This window comes from Stegostoma tigrinum, chromosome 9 (genome assembly GCF_030684315.1).
Source record: "Stegostoma tigrinum isolate sSteTig4 chromosome 9, sSteTig4.hap1, whole genome shotgun sequence".
NCBI lineage: Eukaryota > Metazoa > Chordata > Chondrichthyes > Orectolobiformes > Stegostomatidae > Stegostoma > Stegostoma tigrinum.
In genome coordinates, this window is record NC_081362.1 from 88,022,968 (window position 1) to 88,035,188 (window position 12,221).

Consider the following 12,221-nt stretch of genomic DNA (forward strand, 5'->3'; position numbering starts at 1 on the left):
AAGAACAAATAGAATGTTTTCTAGAGGCTATAAATCAAAAGGTTTGACACTTAAGGTTTGACAAGTGGAGGTGTGGTTGTCAACACAAAACTGCTATTTTTTTTCATTCATGGGAATTGGGCTTTGCTGGCTGGGCTAGCATTTATTGCCCATCCTTAATTGCCCTTGAGAAGGTGGTGGTGAGCTGCCTTCTAGACCCCCTGAAAGCCATTCAGTGTAAATAGACCCAGGATGTTGCTAGGGAGGGAGTTCCATGACTTCGACTGAGCAACACTGAAGGAATGACGATATATTTCCAAGTTAGGATGGTGAGTGGCTTGTAGGGGAACTTGAAGGTGATGCTGTTCTGAAGTATCTGCTGCCCTTGCCCATCTAAGAAACGGCGGGGGTATAGCAGCCCAACTTGTGGGCTCCTCAGCCAAAGAGCCTGGAGCCTGACTATGCTGTCCGCTTTTTACTTTTTTTCTTTCTCTGATTTTTCTTAATTTTTCTATTTATTATCTCATGTTTTTAAGTTTCTTCTCCTTGCCCGCACCCAGCGAAGTGGATGCTTTCAGCCCAGCACTATGGTCTTGGCCTGGGATGGCGGTCTCCTGTTATGGCAGCTTCAGCCCAGAGGGCCGGTCTTGGTTTGGCAGTCTTGTCCTGGTGTGGAGATCTTCTTTGGTGGCAGCTCATGAGTATTCCAGCATTTGACGGCTTAATTGACTTGCCCCAAAATGAGATTGATCTGAGATGAACTCTGTCTTAATTATTTTTGTTTCTTCTTATCTACGATTCCAGTCACTGATACAGGCGCTTGGTATAGTGACTTATAAAACTTTTCATTTTCTTTTGTAAAAATACACACGAGAATTAATTCCTGTTTGGGTCTATTCTCGATGGTACTAGGCATCGGTATGCAAGGTGCTGTCTAAGGTATCTTGGTGAATTTTGGCAATGCATGCAGTTGCTACTGAGAAATGGTGCTTGGAGGAATGAATCTACGTGGATTTGGTGTCAACCAAGCTTGGTAGCAAATATTGCTGGAGCTATGCTCATCCAGGCAAGTGCAGAGTATTCCATCAAAATCCTGAGTTGTGCTTTGTAGATGGTGGACAGATTTTGGGAAGTTGAGAGATGAGTTACTCGCTGCAGTATTTCTTGACTCTGACCTGCTGTTGTAGCTACATTATTTATGTGGTTAGTTCAGCTCGGATTCTGGTCAATGATAACTCCGAGGACATTGATAGTAGTGTATTTAGTGCTGGTAATACAGTTGAATGTCAACGAGTGATGGTTAGATTTTATCCTGCTTGAGATGGTCATTGCCCGGCACTTATGAGTTGTAAACATTGCTTGCCAGTTGTTAGCTCAAACTTGGATATTGTTCAGATCTTGCTACTTTTGGCTGTGGACTGCTTCAGTATCTGAGGAGCTGTGAGTGGCGTTGAACGTTGTAGAATCATCAGTGACTATCCCTACTCTGATCTCATGCTGAAGGGAAGATCATCAATGAAGCAGCTGAAGATGTTTGGACCTAGGAATTCCAGCAGAGATGCCCTGGAGCTGAACTCCAGGAACCACAATCATATTCCTTAGTGCCAGGTATGACTCAACCAGTGAGTATTTTCCCCCTGATTCCCATTGACACTTGTTTTGCTAAGGTTCCTTGATGCAACACTAGATCAAATGTGGCCTTGATGTTCAGGGCAGTCAGTCTCACCTCACCTCTGAAATTCATCTCTATATTTGAACCAAGATTGTATTGAGATTAAGAACTGAGCGACCTTGTGGAATCCAAACTGAGTGCCAGCAAATAAGTTATTGCTAAGTGGATGCTGCTTGATAGTACTGTTCATCACTTTACTAAAGACGGACTCAATTGATGAGGCAGTAATTAGCTCGGTTAGATTTGTTTTGCTTTTTTGTGTGCAGGACATACTTCAGCAACTTTCCACATTGTCAGGTAGTTGTCAGTGTTGTAGCTGTATTGTAAATCTTGGCTGGGGTGGGAAAAGTTCTGAAGCATATCTTCAGTATTATTGCTGGTGTGTTGTCCAGGCCCATTGTCTTTGCAGTATATACAGTACGCTTGACTATTTTGTGAAATTATATGCTGTGAATCAAATGCGTTGAAGAATGTCATCTGCAATGTTGGGGCCCTCTGGAGGAGGCTATAATCCACAGTCAATGTTGATGACTGTCCAAAAAATTCCCTCCCATCTGTATACCACTGTATTCCCACCTCTGTATCCATCCTGCTGGTGGGACAGTACATAATGAGGGATAGTAATTCTTTTGTCTGAGATATTGTCTGTAATATACTTCCATGAGCATGATTCTGTCAGGCTTTTGCTTAGCTAGTTTGTCAGATAGGTCTCCCAGTTTTGGCAGTAGCCCTAAGATGTTAGTGAGGAGGACTTAGCAAAATTGACAGGGTTGACTTTACTCGTGTCATTTCCGGTGCCTTAGCTGATGCCAGGATATCTGGTTTCATTCTTTCTTTGAGACTTTGTTGTATTAATACAACTAAGTGCCTTGCTAGGCCATTTCAGAGGGCAGTTAAGAGTCAACAACATGGATGTGGGCCTGGTGTCAAATGCAGGCCAGACCAGGTAAGGATGGCAGACTTTCCTTCCCTAAAGGACATTCATTAATAAACAATTTTTGTAACAATTGGTGACCATTACCTTTGAATTTCTGATTATTATTGAATTCAAATGTAACCTTTTGCCACAGTGGAATTTGAACCCGTGTCCCCAAAAGATTGCCTGCAATTTGGTATTACTAGTGGCTTACTATCCAAGACAGTACTACTACATCATCACCTTCTCCTAAACATAGCTAGTTGACTAAATGTGGGAAATGGAAATACTCTTGCTTTGTTACAGTAGGTTTCTTTGATCTCAATTTGGAATTGAGACATAATTTTAGACCAGAGTAGAGTTAGCATTTCACTCAGCAAGTGGCTACGTATGCAAGCACCTAAGTTTGCTTGTTTCTGACACTGAGTCTTCCATTCCTAACATCGAGACTCCTTGATAAGCTCAAAGCTAGGCACACACTCGAAATGTTCATTCTTTGGAATGGCAAGAAATGTGGGACAGAAAGTCTTAAAATCCCTTGCATATTTGGAGGAGCTAGTTTAGTTATAGTGTTCATTTTATAATTGGAGAACAACTATCTCAGAGAAAGAGGGAACAACCATATGATATTTTGACTGAGTACTTAGGGTTAATCATCTCCTACTTTTATTTAAAACAGAAATGTTTTTATCTCTTCATGCACATTCTTAAAAATGTTTTTAAAACTATCCAATTTCAAAATTGCAAAAATTTCATGTAGGTTCTCAATCTATAATGCATCAACAGTCCATTTCATGAAAGAGTGTTGCTTGTCATTTAGACACATAAGATCTCCCCATGTGCAGTGTGCTCCAAACTTCGGGCATTCAGAACTGAAATCTTTAGTGATTCTCAATAAACTGTGAAACATAAATCAGGTCACAAACAGATCATTCTTTCTGCAAAATGCCAAAGTTTAAAATTCAAAAGTTTTTAATTTCCAAGACAATTTCTAGGACGTAAATGAGATCTTGCTTAAAGGTCAGCATTGTAAAGAAACAGTGATATCGTCGAATACTAAAATGGAATGTAGAGCAATGAAAACATACTTAGTGAAATCCTGTTAAGAACAAGGCTATGGCATAAAGTTATAAGTAATTATTATGTGCAGTAATTTACATTTTGCTAATTCCTTGTCGCTAAAATATGCAGCAAACTGCAGTGGAAAATTGTGCTAATATTTTATTGTGATATGTTCCTGCCAAATGAATGAGGTGTGGGGGAAAAGAGGAGGGTGGGGGTTTGGTGTGTATTACTGATTGATTTTAGTCAGTCTGACAGAATCAATGTGTTTCCTGTGACATATCCAAAATATTGGGTCATTCTGTGTGTGCTGATGTCATTCTGAATGGAAAATATTCTGCTTCATTTTCTTTATTTCAACATGAATATTTAGAGCTGACAGATTTTTGACCAAAATAAATAAACAGAAGTAATGTGCAGAGAAGGGATGCAGAAGTTATTTTTTGTGGTACTTCTTGAGGAGGAAATAGCTGAAACACAAAGCATTTCCTTTCCTTTCAGGTATTTACTTGTCTGAATTGCATGGTCCAGCTCAGTTTCACGTGATATGCTGCTTTATTCAATGCCAAAATGGCAGGTAAATAGTAAATTAATTACTGGACCTTGCATTTTGCCAAGGCGACCTTGAAGAGGTAATCTATTATTGCCTCTGCTTAATGCCACCTTCAGTTTAACTTCAGATGGGGACAAAAATCTCCCAAGATTTTGATAGTATTGCAAATGCAACGTGCATTTGGATATTGATAGGAAGAGTTCGGCTTCTGCTTGAAAGCAGGCAAATATATCTCCACTTGTCTCAGAAAACAATAGACAACAACAATGCAGTATGGGCCTGGCCAGCATTTTAAGCAACTTTTCTTTCCAGTATATTAGTTCCAGTCTTACAGCTCTGTTAGGTATAACTGTAGTGCAAAATGGGGACAGTAATACGAATAGTTCAAGGATGGAAATGCTTAGCAGTTTAGGCAGCATGGATGGAGAGATAAAAAAATTTTTGCCCAGATTTTCCACTGGCTAGACAGTTGTTATGCCAGCTTAGATAGGAGTTGTGTATGGGAACCTTGCACAATCCCCATTGATACTCTGAGGAAATTCCATGGGAAATTGAATTTTTTACTGGGCAATTCTAATACACCTAGAGCCCTTCAAAAGTCTGCATTTAAATCGGAGACTTTGGATGGTTCTGATGAAATAAAGTAAAATGGTTACACAGGAAAGTCATAGCTCTTCCAAATATGCAAGGGATTTTAAGACTTTCTGTCCCACATTTCTTGCCATTCCAAAGAATGAACATTTCGAGTGTGTGCCTAGCTTTGAGCTTATCAAGGAGTCTCGATGTTAGGAATGGAAGACTCAGTGTCAGAAACAAGCAAACTTAGGTGCTTGCATACTGTAATTATGAAAATAAAGTTACACTTATGCCATATATTTCCAATTTCACTTACCCTAGTCCTTTTATAACTCCCTTCCACCTCCATGGAGCCAAACACCCCAACCCCCTCAACCATCCCCAGATCCACAGCCCCACCTTATGATCCCAATGCTTCACCTGATCCCATGTCATTTTCTCCCCACCCCCCATCTCTGCATCCCAACTTTCCCTGCTAGCATTCATAACCTAACGTAACTGCCTCCCCTGCTGGACACGACTAACTCCTTGACTCCACCCAATCCAATTTTTTCCCCAACCACCCCGACATGCTCTAAACACTGCATCACTTACCTTGTCAACTTGCTGTTTTGTTCACTGTCCTCTACCAAGCTTGTACCCTACTCATCTGGCGCTCTATGAACCCAACACCCAAGTCACCTGGCACAAGACCCCTTACCTTTAGGCATCCAACCCTTGGGACACTACCCCTCCCTCTAGGTGACACTCTATTGTTATGGTACGGTGGCTCAGTTGTTAGCACTGCTGCCTCACATCGCCAGGGACCTGATTCGATTCCACCTTTGGGCAGTTGTCTGTGTGGAGTTTGCACATTCTCCCCGTGTCTGCATGGGTTTCCTCCGGGTGCTCCAGTTTCCTCCCACTGTCCAAAGGTGTGCAGGTTAGGTGGATTGACCATGTTGAATTGCCCGTAGTGTCCAGGGCTGTGTAAATTAGATGGATTAGACATGGGAAATGCAGGGTTACACGGAGAGGGTAGGGAATGGGTCTGGATGGGATGCCCTTTGGAGGGGTGGTGTGGACTTGTTGGGCCGATGGTCTGTTTCCACACTGTAGGGATTCTATGATCCTAGAGACTGTGGTTCCTTTAAGAGATAAAGTAAGCTTAAAGATTTATACATAAATTAAAGTGTCTGCATGTAGCTGAAGATGTACAGCCAGTTCTAAAATTGAAACGTACTAATTGGCTGTGTGATTGGAAACGTTAGACTTGTTTTGATGTTTTGGCAACTAGCTGGAATCAGCCAAGTAATTTAAACCAAGTACTGAGCGATTGAATGCCAATTGACTTTCCATCTGATGGTTTTGACAACCTTGGACCAATGCTAATCTAAGAAAATTGATATATCATCCAACGTATATAAGGAGAGTGTTTTCAATAATCAATGCGACAGTGAACCACCATCTGAGAAATAAGCACCTAGCTCTCACAAGAAATTGCTAAACTCTCTAAGAAAGCACCATCATATCCATAAAACGTACCACAGCACTTCTAACTAAGAGTCTTCACAGAGAAAACATCTCTGACAGCAGGATCAGCAGAAGAAAGGCATTTATGACATGAGAACAGCAGAAGAAAGACATTTGTGACTGGAAAGACAGTGGAGAAGGTAGTGCATTCTGGAAGACACATTCTGTGTGGACTTTAAGAGACTAAGTTTAATTAATTTTTTCTTGCCACTTATGTTATATCAGTGGAACTTCTGTTCTACTGGAATAGCACACCCTTAGAATTTTGTTCAGTTAGGGAATAGTTAGGATTTGGGGTGATTATCTGGTTTGTTAGTAGTGATGTTAATTTTTTCACTGTTAGGGTTAGATAAATAAATTGTTACTTGTTGCTTATAAAGTGAATATCAGGGATTTTCTTTCATTTAACCTCCTCTTTTCAGTAACTGGCACCCTATTCCTCCTAAACAACTAACACTTACCATCTCAGTACCCTAACATCACACTTAATGTTCTTAACAGTTTGACAGAGCTGCAAATATGGTTGTCAGAACCTTTAAACATTAAAAGCAGGTTGGTGGTGCTGATGATGGGCTTTTGTAAAAAAAATGGACCTGTTAATGGAAATGTTGTGCAGTTTTTTTCTGTTTCTCTGCCAACTCTAAGAAACTTGCTATTATTGACAACTGTGTCAGTGCTGCTGTCTCTTTCATTCTTGATTCTAGCCACAGTATGTCTATATAAAGTTGTGGTAGCTGAACCCTCTCACCATGCTGCTGCTGAATGCAAGCCAGATGCTGGAATCTTGTTGTTGAATGTCACCTGGGAAGTCATGGCTGGTCATTGGCTGCTGCCGATTGACTGTGGACTGGTTGCAGGTGCCTGGTCTTGGATTGGGTGCACAGTGGCTAGCCCTGGACTGGTTGCACAATGGCCAGTCCTGTACCAGTTGCAGAGTGGCCAGTCCTGTAATGGTTGCAGAGTGGCCAGTCCTGTAATGGTTGCAGAGTGCCAGTCCTGGATTGGTTGCACAGCAGCTGGATCTGGTCTGATTGCACAGTGGCTGGTCCTGGTCTGTTTGCACAATGATTGGTCCTGGCCTGATTGCACAGTGGCTGGCCCTGGCTTGGTTGCACAGTGGCTGGTCCTGGTCTGATTGCAGAGTGGCTAGTCCTGGTCTGATTGCAGAATGGCTAGTCCAGACCTGCTTGCACAGTGGCTGGTCCAGGCCTGGTTGTGTAGTGGCTGGTCCTGGTCTGATTGTACAGTGGCTGGTCTTGGCCTGGTTGCACTGTGAGTGATCTGAGACTTGTTGCCTGGTGGCTGGCAGTAGATTTGTTGGAGGTCTGTTCGAAAATATTCACTGACCCCACTTCCATTATTTTCTGAGACAAAGAATTCCAAAGTCACATAACCCTCTGAGCTAAAAAAAATCCTCATCTCTATCCTAAAAGAGTGACCCCTGAGTTTTAAACAGTATTCTCTAATTCTGGATTTAGTACAGTATTGTTTTCATGTCCATCCTTGTCAAGATCATTGAGGACTTGGTTACTGGCTGGGGACTAGCTTGCCTGAAGTAAGAGCCATGTTTCAACTGAATTAAAAATATTAAAAACTGAAAGAACCGCAGATTCTGTGAATCAGAGACAAAAATAGAAATTGCTGGAAAACCTCAGTGGGTCTGGCAGCATCTGTGGAGAAAAATCAAATTTATCATTTTGGATCCTGAGAACAATTAAATATATTGTTTCGTGATCTTTTTAATGCATAGTCTTTAAAGCTGGCTTTCAATCATGAATTATTGAGCACAACTAGAATGTAGAACACCGTACTCATTAACTAGACAGTAATTTGGTGAACAAAAACCTGAAAGAGGATAGGCATGATACATGCATGTAGATGCTGTGTGTGTATGTGACCTCCATATTTGTCTGTCTAGGAAAATCAATTTAAGAACCTAAATTTCAAATGCTTAGTTGGACATGATAATAACCTTTACCTAGGATATAGCTAAGGCATTTGCTCACATTCCAATATTATGATATTTTTCAGGAGATGGGAAGCTGCTTGCTGTTGGATTGGCTGACAAATCCATGCTTGTTTATAATTCATCACTTACTGGATGCCCGACTGTATTTAAAGGTAACAACTCGTAGTAAATTAAAACTTACAAAAGTAGGTTTTGAATAAGTTTTCCTGTCAATTATTCTACTAATAAACATGTAAACAAACCATTTGGACCCTGGTAGTAGCTGTCAACTAGCAACTTTTTTAGCTGACTTTTTTCAAAGATTTTCTATGAGCAATGGCTTTCTCCAGCATGTCAATACCAAGGAGAAGCCTAAAATTTCATTTCAATGCAATATCAGTTTTCCTCCAGTTAAATAAGTCATCACCAAGACCCTCATGAATTATTCAATTTATTGTACAATTATTTACATGTTTACTCTGAATTCCTTTCTCCATTATTTCCATCAGTCTTAAACCATTTGTTTCAGATAAGTTAATGCTCCTGTTAAAGAGGCCATGAAAGGATATGGGGACCCATGAATTATAAATTCTATAATGGGCTGTTGGTCCAAATACATAGCAAGATTCCCAAGCTTAATTTCCAGATGAACATCTGTATTATGCTTTCAAAGTAAAGGTATTGAGTGTTAACTTCAATCACAAAAGACTACTTATTTCCCTGAAATTGTCTGCCCAAGTTAACTAATATTTTAGCAATTTTTAACCAAGCTACTAGATTGAAAACTTCACACCTGATCATGCCTTTCTGAACTCCAAACACATTTTCAACCATGAGATATATGTTTGTTAGTTCCCTCTACTTTTACATAGAACATAGAACATAGAACAGTACAGCACAGAACAGGCCCTTCAGCCCACAATGTTGTGCCGACCATTGATCCTCATGTATGCACCCTCAAATTTCTGTGACCATATGCATGTCCAGCAGTCTCTTAAATGACCCCAATGACCTTGCTTCCACAACTGCTGCTGGCAACGCATTCCATGCTCTCACAACTCTCTGCTTAAAGAACCTGCCTCTGACATCCCCTCTATACTTTCCACCAACCAGCTTAAAACTATGACCCCTCGTGCTAGCCATTTCTGCCCTGGGAAATAGTCTCTGGCTATCAACTCTATCCATGCCTCTCATTATCTCGTATACCTCAATTAGGTCACCTCTCCTCCTCCTTTTCTCCAATGAAAAGAGACCGAGCTCAGTCAACCTCTCTTCATAAGATAAGCCCTCCAGTCCAGGCAGCATCCTGGTAAACCTCCTCTGAACCCTCTCCAAAGCATCCACATCTTTCCTACAATAGGGCGCCCAGAACTGGACGCAGTATTCCAAGTGCGGTCTAACCAAAGTTTTATAGAGCTGCAACAAGATCTCACGACTCTTAAACTCAATCCCCCTGTTAATGAAAGCCAAAACACCATATGCTTTCTTAACAACCCTGTCCACTTGGGTGGCCATTTTAAGGGATCTATGTATCTGCACACCAAGATCCCTCTGTTCCTCCACGCTGCCAAGAATCCTATCCTTAATCATGTTAGCAATTAACTATTTTCCCAGAATCTTAATTAATTCTACGTACCTCTTCCCAGAAGAAAACGATATCATGATGACACCAATGTTTCTGTCCAGTCAGCACATCATTCTGACTTGTTGCTTTATCAAAACCCTAGAATTTCCTTGGGCAGACTGTCAACACCTGGAGTATTGTGTGCAGTTTTGGTCTCCAAATTTGAGGAAGGACATTCTCGCTATTGAGGGAGTGCAGCGTAGGTTCACGAGGTCAATTCCCGGAATGGCGGGACTATCATATGTTGAAAGATTGGAGCGACTGGGCTTGTATACACTTGAGTTTAGGAGGATGAGAGGGGATCTGATTGAGACGTATAAGATTATTAAGGGATTGGACAATCTGGAGGCAGGAAGTATGTTTCCGTTGATGGGGGAGCCCAGAACCAGAGGACACAGTTTAAAAATAAGAGGTAGGCCATTTAGAACAGAGTTGAGGAGAAACTTCTTCACCCAGAGAGTGGTGGATATATGGAATGCTCTGCCCCAGAAGGCAGTGGAGGCCAAGTCTCTGGATAGTTTCAAGAAAGAGATAGATAGAGCTCTTAAAGAATCAGGGGTTATGGGGATAAGGCAGGAACAGGATACTGATTGTGGATGATCAGCCGTGATCATAATGAATGGTAGTGCAGGCTCGAAGGGTTGAATGGCCTACTCCTGCACCTATTGTTTATTGCCTATTGTCTATTACACAAAGACTGTAGTGATTCCAGGAGAAGACCTACCATCTTCTCAGATTGGCACAGAATGTGAATGAACTCTACCATCATGCAAAAACAAATAACAACATTGCAATTCTCCAATATTTCCCTTTTAATGCCTTAATGAGTAAGTATGTTGATGCCAGCCAATCCTGTTGTTGATTCAGGGAAAAGAATGGTGGTTGAGTCGGCAAATTATTCCAGACTACTGCTCAAAGTCAATAAATTTCATTGACATTAAAAACAAATAATGCAGTTCAAATTTCTAATCTTATTGTTCCATTATCTGTACATAAGAGGGCAGCATTGAAACTCGACAACACTTGCATCTGTATTTAAATTAAAAGAAACAAACTTTGTTAATTGCGCACATTAAGACTATAAGACATAGGAGTGGAAGTAAGGCCATTCAGCCCATCAAGTCCACTCCGCCATTTAAATCATGGCTGATGGGCATTTCAACACCACTTCCCTGCACTCTCCCCGTAGCCCTTGATTCCTTTTGAGATCAAGAATTTGTCGATCTCTGCCTTGAAGGCATCCAATGTCCCGGCCTCCACTGCATTCTGCGGCAATGAATTCCACAAGCCCACCACTCTCTGGCTGAAGAAATGTCGTCTCATTTCCGTTTTAAATTTACCCTCTCTAATTTTAAGGCTGTGCCCATGGGTCCTAGTCTCCCCACCTAACGGAAACAACTTCCTAGCGTCCACCCCTTTGCATAAAGATGTTTTAATGTATTCATAAACCCCATCTTGTAAAGGTTCATCCTTTGACATGTATTTGGATTTTCACTTATAGTTTGTACAGATATGCTTAATAATGTCACAGTTGTTAGGTTTGTGTTTTGCATTGTTACTTGCCTTTCCACAAAAATACTTTAAAACAGTATAATCTTAGCTTATGTTCCTTATCTATTTCAAAAGTGATTTCATCAGAAGTTTGCAAGGCAGTTGGTGAATTACCAATTAAATGGTGTGAGAGTAGCTTTCAGAAACTGCAAACATTTTGAATGCTTCTCTGATTTTTCTTTCTACAAAAGAATCATTAATCTCATTAAACAGAAGGTTTTGCTATGTAGGTTAATTCACAAAATTGTATTGTAAAACAAGTGAAGACCCAGCAGTGTGCGTACTGTCGTCATTGTGTTAACTTGACATTATTACAATTACAACTCCACCTAGAGGCTCTTCCCTGCCTGATTGATGCTTTGAAGCAACAAAATTCTAACATGGCAGGCGTGACAATTCACAACACAAAATTATCAGCAATATTCCAAATAAAACAAACCAGAAAATTATTTTTAAAAAAGCTCATCCTATTTCCCAGTTTTAACAGATCCTTTAAAAATATGCAGGAATTGGATCTGTATTTTTGTCAAAAATGAATCAGTTCTTTCTTAGACCATACCCTCCTTGTGTACCAATTTTTGTTGAAATCACCCATTAGTTTTTGAGATAGAATGTTTACAAACTGACTAACAAACAGATAAAAACATTACCGTCTCACATCTTCAGTAATTAAGTAATCAGGCATGTACTGCATTGATATAACCTTGATATGGTGTAGGCATTTCTGATGTTTTTTTCAAAGTGGTTCTATAACGGTAATCTTTTAAAGTGACAATGGTAAGGGAAGACAAATGAAGGAAGTAACTTTTCTGTAATACACAATGTTAA

The 12,221-nt window shown here is 40.6% G+C and overlaps 1 protein-coding gene across 1 annotated transcript in view; it reads left to right on the forward strand.

Moving 5' to 3' along the window:
* The window catches only part of wdr27 (WD repeat domain 27), a 388,848-nt gene that overhangs the window by 41,305 nt on the left and 335,322 nt on the right, over positions 1-12,221 (forward strand). Inside the window, exon 16 of the mRNA XM_059648854.1 lies at positions 8,302-8,391. Coding sequence (XP_059504837.1) covers positions 8,302-8,391 — 90 coding nt within the window. The remainder of the gene's footprint in view (positions 1-8,301; positions 8,392-12,221) is intronic.